This window comes from Theropithecus gelada, chromosome 11 (genome assembly GCF_003255815.1).
Source record: "Theropithecus gelada isolate Dixy chromosome 11, Tgel_1.0, whole genome shotgun sequence".
Taxonomy (NCBI): Eukaryota; Metazoa; Chordata; class Mammalia; order Primates; family Cercopithecidae; genus Theropithecus; species Theropithecus gelada.
Genome location: NC_037679.1, coordinates 81,650,951 through 81,665,813, shown reverse-complemented (window position 1 = coordinate 81,665,813; position 14,863 = coordinate 81,650,951). Strand labels below are relative to the sequence as shown.

The window sequence follows — 14,863 nt, the reverse complement described above, 5'->3', positions numbered from 1 at the left end:
CTGGGCTTGCTCAGGTACTGTCTAGGCCAGAGTATCACTCTCCAGCCAGTCCTCATAAGCTCTTACCTTTCTCAGTAATAATAACAAACATAGATCCTCAATGCCAGGAGACCTGTAAAATGTGAAATACAGAAAACTTCTAATAGTCTAGAACTTCTCTCCTAGATACCTACTCTAGAAAGATACACATATGCAAAATAAACTGTATGTATACAAGAATCTTTTTGTATCATTAAATATGATAGTGAAAAATCTAAGACAACATTAAGGCCGTAAAGAAAAATGGTCAAATAAATTGGTAGTTCTGAGCTGTGGACTCTCTGCAACATATGAAGAGTGGGACTAAATCTGTATGAGCTGACGTGGCAAAATCTTTGTGCAATATTGAGTTTTTAAAAAGCAGGTTTCGGCTGGGCACAGTGACTCATGGCCGTAGTCCCAGGATTTTAGAAGGCCGAGGTGGATGGATCACTTGAGGTCAGGAGTTCAAGACCAGCCTGGCCAAGATGGTGAAACCCGGTCTTTACTAAAAATACAAAAATTAGCCAAGCGTGGTGGCAGGCGCCTGTAATCCCAGCTACTTGGGAAGCTGAGGCAGTAGGTAGATCGCCTGAGCTCAGGAGTTTGAGACTAGCCTGGGCAACATGGTGAAACCCTGTCTGTACTAAAAATACACAGCCTACCCTGGTGTGGTTGTGCGTGTGTGTAGAACCAGCTATTCAGGAGGCTGAGGTGGGAGGATCACTTGAGCCTGAGAGGCAGAAGCTATAGTGAGCCAACATAGTGCCACTACACTCCAGTCTGGGTGACAAAGCAAGACCCTTTCTCAAAAAAAAAAAAAAAAAAAATTCTGTCCTAATGGTTAAGAAAAATTATAATTAAAATTGAAAGCCATTTCAAAACTAATTCTGTTGCCATGAGTATAAGCACTTTCCAGGTGTACTTTTGGTCTGGGGAGGGATATATATTGACATTTAGCAATATTAATACTTTTTATGGTCTGTAATAGATAGCACTGATGGGGAAACAGAAATTGGAGAAATACAGCAGAATAAAAGTGTCACTTATGATCTCTCAAAATTGGTCAACTATCCTGGTTTTAATATATCTACTCCCAGAGGAATTCCAGATGTAAGTATATTTATTTTTTTAAATTATCGTGTGATGTGATATTATTATGTTAAAGATTGGTCAGAATATTAACTTGTTGGCTAGGCATGGTGGCTCACACCTGTAATCCCAACACTTTGCGAGTCCGAGGCAAGATGATTGCTTGAGCTCCAGAGTTCGAGACCAGCCTGGGCAACATAGCAAGACTTTGTCCCTACAAAAAATTTTAAAACTAGCCAAGGGTGGCGGCACATGCCTGTAGTCCTGGCTATTAGAGAGGCTGGGGTGGGAGGATTGCAGAGGTTACAGTGAGGTGAGATCACACAAGACCCTGACTCAAAAAATAATTACTTAATTCATATATACATATATACATACAAATTATATAGTAGTTACTATTTAAAGGGATAAATGTGTTACTTGTTTACCTTTTTTTTTTTTTTGAGATTGCGTCTCGCTCTATCGCCCAGGCTGGGGTGCAGTGGCGCGATCTCAGCTCACTGCAACCTCCGTCTCCCAGGTTCACACCATTCTCCTGCCTCAGCCTCCTGAGTAGCTGGGAGTACTGGCGCCCGCCACCACGTCCAGCTAATTTTTTGTATTTTTAGTAGAGATGGGGTTTCACCATGTTAACCAGGATGGTCTCGATCTCTTGACCTCATGATCCACCCACCTCGGCCTCCCAAAGTGCTGGGATTACAGGCGTGAGCTACCGCACCCGGCCACTTGTTTACATTTTTAATTTCCTATATAGAATCGTGCTAGAATCTTAATTGAAGTCTTATATTCATCAACAGCAGTTTTCTCTGATTTTGTGCCCTCAGAAAGGGAGTCAAAATAGATTGGTTAGAGTCTCTAAATCTAAAACTACTCTAACATTTTAAAAGTTTTTAACAATATGGATTGTTCTGAGACAGTATTATATATTTTACAGAATTAACCTAGGAAATAAGTTTCTATCTATAATAAATCTAAATATACTATAACTCTCCTGTTTATTCTTGCCTTTTTTCCCCTCAAAGTAAAATTTCTCATTTTGTATATGAATGGTTTTTCCACACTTAACTCTTTTCCCGCTTCCATCTTAGGTCTCAAGATTCAACAATGAACTATTGTACTGTTTTATTTAAAAAGTGTATTATTGGCCGGGCGCAGTGGCCCATGCCTGTAATCCCAGCACTTTGGGAGGCCAAGGCGGGTGGATCACTTGAGCTCAGGAGTTTGAGACCAGCCTGGCCAATATGGCAAAATCCCATCTCTACTAAAAATATAAAAATTAGCCGGGCGTGGTGGCAGGCGCCTGTAATCCCAGCTACTCAGGAGGCTAAGGCAGAAGAATCGCTTGAACCCAGGAGGTGGAGGTTGCAGTGAGCTGAGATCACGCCATTGCACTTTAGTCTGGGTGATGAAAGCGAAACTCCATCTCAAAAAAACATAAAAATAAAAAGTGTGTTCTTAGGAACTGGACAGTAGGGAAACAGCCAAAGACTTGAAGTTAAGAGTGTAGTGAGCAGATAGAAAGTTGTCAATCACACAAGACTGTGTAATTCATTACGGGCAGAAGTGCATGATACAAACCATCAGTGCTTCTGGAAGCCAGTACAGCTTCCAGTCTACTTCACAGTCCCCTGGGAATACTCGTTAGAAATGTACATTCTTGAGTCCCATCTTTAGACTTAACTGATTCAAACCCTGGAACCTCTATGTTTCACAAGAGTTCCATGGGATTGTTACTGAGAACCACTGTTGAATGTGCGATTGGAGAGGAGAGAGAAGTAATTGGTATGGAATCTTTAAAGATGAGTGCTGTATTTGGAAAGAGAAAGAGCAGAAGATGGAAAACTCATGAGTAAGTGTGTTAGGAGAAGTGGGCTATGAACGGCCCTGTTAGCAGTGCCAGTGCTTGATGGGAGAGAGACTGGAGCCTGGGAGGCCCCATAGCAGTCACTCCTGCCTACATCTTCTGCTTGCGGTATGTAGAACCTTTTTTGGCCAAGTGATTGTGTCAGGTAGTCTTTTAGTATTCATAGTCTTGATTATGTTGCAGGCAGGTTTAGTTTTCCTTCAACACATTATTTTCCTTAATTCCCAATAAAGGAAAAGTAACATAAGAAGGAAAAACATAATTTGAGATCTCTGCTGTACCTCCTTTGAGCAAAATCTCAAAACATGACATTTTCCAAATACATGATTTTTTTTTTCTTCTCTTTTCATTATTAGGAATGGAGGATCTTTGGTTCCATACCAATGCAGGCATGTCAGCAGAAGGATGTGTTTGCCAATTACCTTACTTCTAACTTCCAAACGGTAAATAGATTTTAAGGGTGTACTCTATAAAATGTTGTGTCTGTGAGATTTTGTAAATTATTAGCATATTACAGCCTTTTCTTGCTTTGTTATCTTGACAAACCAAAAGGAAAACAGTGGCGAAATTCACCAGTTACCTAGACTTATCTCCAGATCGCTTTTCTACATCATTTTAAGTGAAGGGATGGAGTTTAATTCATTGTCTACCCCACCTAACTTGTGTTTGGTTTGGTTGTTCCTTTAGCCAGGTGTGAAGTCTGGCAGCAAGAGGTCTTCATCTCACTCTAGCCCAGGGAGTCCAAAGAAGCAGAAGAAGGAAAGCAACTCAGCAGGATCCCCGGCCGACATGGAGCTCGATTCGGGTAGGTTTCATCTTACGGCTCTGATTTCTCTTTTTTTCCTCTTTTCTTTTCTTTTTTTTTTTTGTTTTTTTGTTTTTTTGAGACAGAGTCTTGCTGTTTCACGAAGGCTGGAGTGCAGTGGCGCGATCTCGGCTCACTGCAACCTCCGCCTCCCGTGTTCATGCCATTCTCCTGCCTCAGCCTCCCTAGTAGCTGGGACTACAGGTGCCCGCCACCACGCCAGGCTAATTTTTAGTAGAGACAGGGTTTCACATGTTAGCTAGGATGGTCTTGATCTCTTGATCTCCTGACCTCGTGATCCACCCGCCTTGGCCTCCCAAAGTGCTGGGATTACAGGTGTGAGCCATTGCGCCCAGCCTGTAGCTTTGATTTCATCAAGAAGCTATGACACATTTGTATGCTCCTGAATTCCGTAAGAAAGGGGAAGCTCCTTTGTGAGCACTGTCTAGAGAGTAAATCTTTATTTTATTCTTGGAGATCAGAGCATCACTGCTGTCCATGATAAAAGCTGAATTGGAAGCCAGAGCTTGGTGTGAGAGCTAGATGGGCCAGCTGGCTGCATTCCTGAATTAGGGGAGTTCCTTTTTTTTTTTTTTTTTTCTTTTTGTATAGAATGGGGTCTCACTGTATTGTCCAGGCAGGTCTCAAACTCCCGTGCTCAAGCAGTGGTCCTGCCTTTGCTTCCCTATGTGCTGGGATTATAGGTGTGAGCCACAGTGCCTGGCCCATTCCTGGATTAGCAGACCCACCCAGTCTCAACAGTGCTGCATCCAGACTGGCCCCTTTGATCCGGCCAGTGTTCTGAGACAGGCAGTGGAAAGTGTGTACCCTTCTGGCAGCTTGCTCCCAAGAGGAAGAAGAGCAAAGCTGGGCCAAGCTTTCCCAGTTACTCTTTCCAATAGTATTAATCCAGTAGATCACTCCTCCACCCAAGAAAGGCCAACAGGAAAATGTGCCTTCCCAGAACATAAAGTAGGACAAAGGGCTTGCTCTCTGAGACCTCCCTAGCTTTTTTTTTTTTTTTGAGGCAGTCTTGCCTGGTTACCCTGGCTGGAGTTCAGTGGCACAATCTCGGCCTACTGCAAGCTCTGCCTCCCGGGTTCAAGTGATTCTCCTGTCTTAGCCTCCCAAGTAGCTAGACATACAGACATGCACCACCACACCCGGCTAATTTTTGTATGTTTAGTAGAAATAGAGTTTTGCTGGCTGGGCGCAGTGGCTCACTGAGGCTGCAGTGAGCCGAGATCGCACCACTGCACTCCAGCCTGGGGAAGAGAGCAAGACTCCATTTCAAAAAAAAAAAAGATGTGATGTGAACATGTAAGTTGTCCCAAATTTGACTGTGAAGCCCTGTCTTCCTTCCTTCCTTAAAAAAAAAAGATCATGAATTAAATTCCCTTAAAGTTCAAAGGGATTACATCCTCACATCAAATTCTTTTGCACAAAGTGACTTCAAAGTTCAGAATCAAAGCGCTCAAATTATTTCCCCTAAGTTTTTTTGTTTGTTTGTTTCGGTTTTTTTTTTCGAGACAGAGTTTTGCTGTCGCCCAGGCTGGAGTACAGTGGCGCGATCTTGGCTCACTGCAACCTCTGCCTCCTGGGTTCAAGCGATTCTCCTGCCTCAGCCTCCCAAGTACCTGGGATTACAGGTGCCCACCACCACGCCTGGCTAATTTTATATTTTTAGTAGAGATGGGGTTTCTCCATGTTGGCCAGGCTGGTCTCGAACTCCTGACCTCAGGTGAACCGCCCGCCTCCACCTCCCAAAGTGCTGGGATTATAGGTGTGAGCCACAGCACTGGCCCATGGTTGTCATTTTTTGAAGTTTGGGGATTTGTGGTGGTGGCACCCCTGTCACCAGGGCCATACACTTCTGTGTAGGCATTTTCAGCTTTGTGCTAGGGGCTCTTTCCTCTTTTTTTTTTTTTTTTTTGGGACAGGGTCTGGCTTGGTTGCCCAGGCTGGAGTGCAGTGGTACAATCATGGCTCACTGCAGCCTCAGACTCCTGGGATCAAGCTGTCCTCCCACCTCAGCCTCCTGTGTAGCTGGAACCATAGGCCTGCGCCACCAAGCCCAGCTAATTTTTGTATGTTTTGTAGAGACAGAGGTCTTACTTTGTTGCCCAGGCTGGTCTTGAACTCCTGAGTTTAAGCAATCTGCCTGCCTCAGCCTCCCAATGTTACTGGCATGAGCCACCATGCTGGGCCGTGAGTTGACTTCTAAGTGAGAGTATGTTATTCTCCTCACAAATCTTATTGTCTATAGAATAAAGTTCAGACCCCCTACTAGACTCTGAGGACAGAAAGCTTAATAAGACAGTATTGCTGCCCTAGTTACCACTCTCTGTCACCTCGGGATTGCAGATGTGTAAACATCATTCTCATATAAATGTGGTGGCCCACAGTGATACCTACAGAACAATAGTATTACCTATTGCTGCCACAGAGCAGGTTCCAGACTGTAATGGTGACACAGAGGAAAAACAGCATCTGTGCTGAATGAAGTCATAGGGTAACTCTGAACTGCTTGTTGAGGGAAGAATGCAGAGATTTACCAAGGAAATGAGGAGGAGGGCATTTGAGACAGTGGGAAGTGCAGATGCAGGACAGTGAAACTTCACAGCACATCAGGCCAGCAGCAGGGTGACAGCTGGAGTTTGAGCCAGGCAGTAGGAGATAACATGATGGAAGCAGGGAAACTGTATCCTAGAGGGCCATGGAGGAAGATTGGACTTCATCCTGTGGGGTCTGGGCAGGCACTAAAGGGTTTCCAGTGGAGATGGGAAGGGTTATAGGGCCAGATTTGTGATGAGTCTGGCAGCGGTTTGGAGGACAGACACAAGGAAGATGAATCCAGAGGTCGGGGTGATTCTGATGTTCTTGGCAAATGGTAATGGGCCTGAAGCAAGGTAGCGGCTATGACAGCCAGCAGGAGAGCATGCACCCCAAAGAGCCAAAGACCTGGGGAATGGATGGAAGGAAAGAGAGTACTCTCAAATGACAAGCAGATCCACTGGTGGTGCCATTAGTGAGAATAGCAGATGGGAGAATAGTTCTCATTTTAGGAAGAGATCATTTGTTTTGAACAGGTTGTGTGTGTAGAACGTATAGGTGATGATAGTCAGTGGGCAGTTAGATAGGTGAACCTGCAGTTCAGGCGAGCAATCTAGATTAGAGATAAGAATTGGGGGCCAGGCACAGTGGCTCACGCCTGTAATCTCAGCACTTTGGGAGGCTGACGTGGGCGGATCACTTGAGGTGAGGAGTTCGAAATCAGCCTGGCCCACATGGTGAAACCTCATCTCTACTAAAAATACAAAAAATTAGCCGAACATGTTGGCGTACGGTGTAATCCCAGCTACTTGAGAGGATGAGGCAGGAGAACTGCTTGAACCCAGGAGGCAGAGGTTGCAGCCAGCTGACATCACGCCACTGCACTCCAGCCTGGGCAATAGAGCAAGACTCCGCCTCAAAAAAAAAAAGAAGAATTGGGGAATTAGGCTGGGCGCAGTGGCTCACGCCTATAATCCCAGCACTCTGGGAGGCCAAGGCAGGTGGATCACCTGAGGTCAGGAGTTCGAGACCAGCCTGGCCAACATGTTGAAACCTCATCTCTACTAAAAATACAAAAATTTGCCAGGCGTAGTGGCACACAACTGTTAATCCCAGCTACTCCAGAGGCTGAGGCAGGAGAATCACTTGACTGGGAGGCTGGGGATGCAGTGAGCTGAGATTGTGCCACTGCACTCCAGCCTGGGAGACAGAGCAAGACTCTGTCTCAAAAAAAAAAAAAGAAAAAGCTAGGAAATAACCCAAGGTGTACACTTGGCTTGTCCCTCACTTCCTCCCCATTAGCTTTCCACCCACTCAGTAGCCAGCCTGCACCTCCGGTCAAATTTCCTACTGCATTCTGCCATGGATTTTTGGGTAGAGCGCACTACCTTGAAATTCTGAAGTCTCCATGCAATTGCTCATATTTCCTCAATCTAAAATGATGCACACAGCACAGAAATGGATCTCCCAAGGGATATCCTCTAGCACCAGAAGAACCTGACAGGTCTCCCTGCAGATCTTTTCAGGTGAACTGAGGACACCAGGTAATGGTCATGGCATCTGAGAATCCAGAATGTCCCGCCTCTTAAGCCATTTATTTTTGGCCATTGAATATCTGGATACACCTGAGTGCAAATAACAAATTTTAGTAAAACCAAATGCTATTACAAGTTCTAAAGTATCTCTTAACTTTCTTACTTCAGATGTGGAGGTACCACATGGTTCTCTGAGCAGCGAAACTTTTCAGTTTCAACCACCATTACCTCCTGACACTCCTCCACTCCCCCGGGGAACTCCTCCGCCCGTCTTCACCCCTCCACTCCCCAAGGGCACCCCGCCGCTGACTCCCAGTGACTCACCCCAGACCAGAACAGCATCTGGAGCTGTGGATGAGGACGCACTGACTCTAGAAGAACTTGAAGAACAGCAGAGGCGGATCTGGGCAGCTCTCGAGCAGGCCGAGAGTGTAAACAGCGACTCTGACATTCCTGTGGACACACCTTTAACTGGGAATTCCGTTGCCTCATCACCTTGTCCAAATGAGCTGGACCTCCCTGTCCCAGAGGGAAAAACATCTGAAAAGCAGACACTGGATGAGCCTGAGGTACCAGAAATTTTTACAAAGAAGTCAGAAGCTGGACATGCCTCCAGTCCAGATGCTGAGGTGACATCACTTTGTCCGAAGGAAAAGGCAGAGTTGGCTCCAGTAAACCCTGAAGGTGCCCCCCTTGATAATGGCAGTGTCGTACCAGACTGTGACGTCAGCAATGGGGACAGCCGGAAGCTCTTTCCTGCAGACACCAGTCCTTCAACGGCCACTAAGATTCACAGCCCTATACCTGACATGAGCAAATTTGCAACTGGAATCACGCCATTTGAATTTGAGAATATGGCAGAATCTACTGGAATGTACCTCAGGATAAGAAGCTTGTTAAAGAACTCACCCCGAAACCAGCAGAAAAACAAAAAGGCCTCTGAATAACGGCTTGACTTAGCACTGAGAGCTATTTACTAACTTTGTTCCGTTAATTAGTACTAATTAAGTGGAGAGATAGAATGGTTTTCCTGTTTGTACCTACCATTTTTAAAAATCTATCCAAGGTTCGTGTTCCAAAGTCAAGCCTATTTTAAAGAAAGACTGAGTTCACTAGTTCACTATATTTTATTCTCACTGACAAAACTTGGGGGGAGATGTGAATATGACCTGGTTTAGAGAGAGTTTGTTAACGTTTATACTATTTTTGGATTGTGACTGTCCGTCAAGAGTGATGGTTTTTATCTGTCTTTTGTACATTGTTTTCCCTTTCTACATTTTGCTAATTATCCTGTATATAAGTTTAATATATCACTTTTTAAAAGAAAAAATTCTACCATTTTAAATTCATGTTTCAACTCCTACAACCAAATGAGAAAAATCAGGGATGAGCAGCTTTATCCCATTTGGGGTATTTTTATAAGTGATTTACATGCGTCAGTTTTAGTAGTACTTTTACTTTTTTGTAACTTCATTCTTCATATATGGTTGCTGTACAGGTATGTTCATCTTTGTGTACAGAGGTTTAATAAATTAGTTTTCATATACATAATCTAAGACTTTGAATACAAAAAAGTGATTCACAGGTAAAACAGTGTATATAACTTTTGTTTTGTTTTTTGATTTTTTGAGATGGAGTTTCACTCTTGTTGCCCAGGCTGGAGTGCAATGGAATGATCTCGGCTCACCACAACCTCTGCCTCCTGGGTTTAAGCAATTCTCCTGCCTCAGTCTACCGAGTAGCTGGGATTACAGGCATGTGCCACCATACCCAACTAACTTTGTATTTTTAGTAGAGACGGGGTTTCTCCACATCGTGTCAGGCTAGTCTTGAACTCCTGACCTCAGGTGATCTGCCCGCCTCAGCCTCCCAAAGTGCTGGAATTACAGGCGTAAGCCACCTCACCTGGCCAGTGTATGTAACTTTTAAGTGTAAAAGTAAATTGTTGGCCAGGCATGGTGGCTCATGCCTGTAATCCTAGCACTTTGGGAGGCCAAGGTGGAAGGATCACCTGAGGTCTGGAGTTCAAGACCAGCCTCGCCAACATGGCAAAACCCCATCTCTACTAAAAATACAAAAATTAGCCAGGTGTGGTGGTACATACCTGTAATCCGAGCTACTTGGGAGGCTGAGGCAGGAGAATCGCTTGAACCTGGGAGGCAGAGGTTGCGGTGAGCCGAGATCATGCCACTGCACTGCAGCCTGGGCAACAAGAACAAAACTCCGTCTCAAAAAGAAAAAAAAAAAACTTGTAAAAATTAGTGGTAGCAAAACAAAAATAATGATAGGAGTTGCAAGTTTGGGTGCTTTCAGTGGATTTCAGCCGTAATTTTGGAACAGCAGAATTTTTGAAAGGTAATTATTTTGAAAAAATGAATGGCATGCAGCTAGCCTTTGTATAATTTTCTAGATTTGAACCCTAATAGTTAAAAATTAAAAATTAGACATAAATATTGCTTTTAATTGTCAGATATATATATATAAGATAGAGCTGAAACTGTGGTTTAGGTCTTTCTGTGGAATGCCATTACGTCTTTATGTTAGTCAAGTCCATGAAAATAAATGTTTAGATTGTCTTGAATTGTTAGTCTCAGGCAGTGTTATCCTGCTCTCAGGCCAACAGGGGGAGCAAAATTGAAACATTCCCGATATAGTTTTCATTTTTGAGAACTTGAGTAATCAGATTTACTGTTCTGTAAAGAATAAAGGAAAGGAAAATTATAAAGAGAGAAATTTCTTTTTAAAGCCCTCACAGAATGTGCTAGAAACAGAATAAAATTTAAAATACTTTTGGTTTCTTTTCCTCTGAGCTTAAGTTCAAAATAAAAGCAATCATTTACAGTTGTTTACATAGTGTTTTTAACCTGATTTCGCTCAGCATTTCTGTCAGGCAGATCATTATCACCACTTGGAAGTAAGGAAAGGGAGGCAGAGAGAGGTTAAAGGAACTTGTCGACATTCCAGAAGTGGTTCTTGAGAGGCGAGTGTTCAACTAAATATTTGACTATTCCCTACATCACAGCAGTAGTTGTTTAAATGTCCCTTTAAGAAGTATTGCATTAGTAGAGTCACCTGTGAATACCAGCGGTATCTTAATAGTTACCTCTTTGCCATCTACCAGACATCATGTTAAGGTATTTTTGTGCATTATCCCATTTTCACAATCACCACATTGGATAGGCATTGTTAACCTCATTGTTTAGAGGAAATACGCACAGCTAAATACACACATAACTAAAACACACAGCTGATACACAACCTAGTGAATCTAAATCCAGATCTCTCTGACCCCCATATCTGTGCTCTTAACTGCTGTACTGCCTCCTTGTCAAAAGCTCTATAAAAGCACTGATTCTTTTTTTTTTTTTTTTTTTTTTTTTTTGAGGGGGTTTTTCTCTTGTTGCCCAGGCTGGAGTACAATGGCCCGATCTTGGCTCACCACAACCTCCGCCTCCAGGGTTCAAGCGATTCTCCTGCCTCAGCCTCCTGAGTAGCTGGGATTACAGGCATGTGCCACCACGCCCTGCTAATTTTGTATTTTTAGTAGAGACAGGATTTCTCCATGTTGGTCAGGCTGGTCTTGAACCCTTGACCTCGTGATCCGCCCACCTTGGCCTCCCAAAGTGCTGGGATTACAGGCTTGAGCCACTGGGCCCGGCCTGCAAGTGCCCCATTTTAAAAAGATATCGTTGGCCAGGCGCGGTGGCTCACGCCTGTAATCCCAGCACTTTGGGAAGCTGAGGCGGGCAGATCACCTGAGGTCGGGAGTTCAAGACCAGCCTGACCAACAGGGAGAAACCCCGTCTCTACTTAAAAAAAAAAAGTACAAAATTAGCCAGGCATGGTAGCGCATGCCTGTAATCCCAGCTACTCAGAAGGCTGAGGGAGGAGAATCATTTGAACCCGGGATGCAGAGGTTGCAGTGAGCCAAGATTGTGCCATTGCACTCCAGCCTGGGCAGCTAGAACAAAACTCCATCTCAAAAAATAAATTAATTAATTAAAATAATAAAAAAGTATTGTTTGCTCTTTTGGAGTATTGCGAGACTGTTGGGTGGAGGAACAAGTTACTGTTTCAACTTGTCCATACCATGACAGGTTCCAGGTGTGGGTAGATGAGGTAAGAACCAGACACTTGCCCTTCAAGATTGACTTGGAGCAGGGGTGGGGATCTCTTTAATCTTTGCCTTGGATTAAAGGGAATGTAAACTGCAATGCAGGTTGCTAAAACAAGGCCAGCTCTTTGCTGTTGTCTCCTAGAAGCAGGTAAGTGGAAAGAAGGAACTGCCTTTATTAAAATACAAAATGACCTCGTTCTTTTTTCAAAAGATCACATTTCCTTACATGGTGAAAATACTGTCCACTTTCTACTCACATGAAGCATCCTCCTGGTTGATTTTATTCTTCAAGTTTCTCAGCTGGAATCATTTTGCTCTTCTGTCTTGGATTGTGTTTTTTTTGCTTTTTTTCTCTCTCGGTAAATCTTTAGAATTCTGTAGATTATCATTAGCAGGCAAAACCAGCAAGGCTGTTGTAACAGCGTTTAGTACCCAAGTTGCTTGTGTCAGAGGCGTTTAAACCAGAGCGACTCCATCTTGTATAGAGGCTGGGTAGAATGAGGCTGGGACCTACTGGGCTGCATTCCTAGATGGTTAGGCATTCTAAGTCACAGGATGAGATAGGAGGTCAGCACAAGATACACGTCATAAAGACCTTGCTGATAAAACAGTTTAAAGTAGCCGGCTAAAACCCACCAAAAACCAGGATGGCCACGAGAGTGACCTCTGGTTGTCCTCACTGCTACACTCCCATCAGTGCCATGACAGTTTACAAATGCCGTGGCAACATTAGGAAGTCACCCTATATGGTCTAAAACGGGGAGGCAAGAATGATCCACCTCTTGTTTGGTATATCATCAAGAAATAACCACAAAAATGGGCAACCAGCAGCCTTGGGGCTGCTCTGCCTAAGGAATAGCCATTCTTTCCTAATAAACTGGCTTTCACTTCATGGACTTGCCCTGAATTCTTTTTTTTTTTTTCCTTTTGAGACGGAGTCTCACTTTGTCACCCAGGCTAGAGTGCAATGGCGCAATCTCGGTTCACTGCAACCACCGTCTCCCCGATTCAAGCAATTCTGCCTCAGCCTCCCGAATAGCTGGGATGACAGGCACCCGCCACCACACCTGGCTAATTTGTGTATTTTTAGCAGACACGAGGTTTCACCACGTTGGCCAGGCTGGTTTAGAACTGACCTCAAATGATCTGCCTGCCTCACCCTCCCAGTGTTGGGATTACAGGCGTGAGCCACCGTGCCCAGTGTCAAGCTGATTTATAATCTGGGACTGCATCCTATGCACACATTTCCTCAATACTCAAAGGTTTACTTTTAAAAATGTTCGGCGTCAGCCAGGCACAGTGGTTCACAGGAGCAGGAGGATTGCTTGAGCTCAGGAGTACAGGACAGCCTGGACAACATGGTGAAGCCCCGCCTCTACAAAAGTAAAAATAATTTTTATTTTAATAATATTTTCTTCCCAAAGTGCTGGGATTACAACCATGAACATCTGTGCCCGACCTGTCATTTCTTTACAAGACCAAAAACAAAATAAAATATATTTACTCTCAGCCGGGCGCGGTGGCTCAAGCCTGTAATCCCAGCACTTTGGGAGGCCGAGACGGGCGGATCACGAGGTCAGGAGATCGAGACCATCCTGGCTAACATGGTGAAACCCCGTCTCTACTAAAAAATACAAAAAACTAGCCGGGCGAGGTGGCGGGCGCCTGTAGTCCCAACTACTCGGGAGTCTGAGGCAGGAGAATGGCGTAAACCCGAGAGGCGGAGCTTGCAGTGAACCGAGATCCGGCCACCGCACTCCAGCCTGGGCGACAGAGCGAGACTCCGTCTCAAAAAAAAAAAAAATATATANAAGACCTTAGCAATGTCAGAAGATCACTAGGCAACATAGAATGCCCCAGGCAAACAGACCAAAGGGAGTCTAAACTCACCTTTTTCCACCCAAGGGGAGGAATATCTGCCACCACTGCCTGAAACCCTTCTTCCAGGAATGCTCCACCAACCATCAGTTTTCCCAGTCTCCCCATCTTCACACTCCCATGGTTTGCTCTTTAAACCATATTATCACTCAATGGTGAGGCTGTCTTGTGACAAAATAATACAAATGCAATTCAACTAATAACCGTTGAACATCCACCACATGCCAGGCACTTGATCATCAATTTCAAATGTGCACTTAATCATCAATTGCAAATGTTCACTTAATCATCTCCTGTAATCTGCACAAATCTGCAGATTGGGTAGTTGTTGTTTTTATAAAATATATATATATATATATTTATAAAATATATATATATATTTATAAAATATATATATATATATATATTTATAAAATATATATATATATATATATTTACTCTCGCTTTTTTTTTCTCCAAGACGGAGTCTCACTCTGTCACCCAAGCTGGAGTGCAGTGATGCAATCCACCTCCCAGGTTCAAGCAATTCTCCTGCCTCAGCCTCCTGAGTAGCCGGGATTACAGGCACCCACCACCACACCCAGCTAATTTTTGTATTTTTAGTAGAGAGGGTTTCGCTATGTTGGCCAGGGTGGTCTTGAACTCCTGACCTCAGGTGATCCAACCACCTTGGCCTCCCAAAGTGCTGGGATTACAGGTGTGAGCCACCATGCCTGGCTTTATTTCCCCCTTATTTTATTTTATTTTTTTAATTTGAAAAGGAGTAATCCGGCCGGGCGCGGTGGCTCAAGCCTGTAATCCCAGCACTTTGGGAGGCCGAGGCGGGTGGATCACAAGGTCAGGAGATCGAGACTATCCTGGCTAACATGGTGAAACCCCGTCTCTACTAAAAATACAAAAACCTAGCCGGGCGCGGTAGCGGGCGCCTGTAGTCCCAGCTACTCGGGAGGCTGAGGCGGGAGAATTGCGTGAACCCGGGGGGCGGAGCTTGCAGTGAGCCG

At 44.3% G+C, this 14,863-nt stretch overlaps 1 protein-coding gene across 5 annotated transcripts in view; it reads left to right on the top strand.

Annotated features, from left to right (window-relative positions):
- The window catches only part of ZCCHC8 (zinc finger CCHC-type containing 8), a 33,916-nt gene extending 23,205 nt beyond the window's left edge, over nt 1–10,711 (top strand). For all 5 annotated transcript variants that reach the window (XM_025403168.1, XM_025403165.1, XM_025403167.1 and 2 more), the window contains 4 exons: nt 1,010–1,131; nt 3,331–3,417; nt 3,662–3,779; nt 8,036–10,711. In XM_025403168.1, coding sequence (XP_025258953.1) covers nt 1,010–1,131; nt 3,331–3,417; nt 3,662–3,779; nt 8,036–8,814 — 1,106 coding nt within the window. In that variant the 3' untranslated portion in view covers nt 8,815–10,711. The remainder of the gene's footprint in view (nt 1–1,009; nt 1,132–3,330; nt 3,418–3,661; nt 3,780–8,035) is intronic.
- Nucleotides 10,712–14,863: the final 4,152 nt, after the last annotated feature.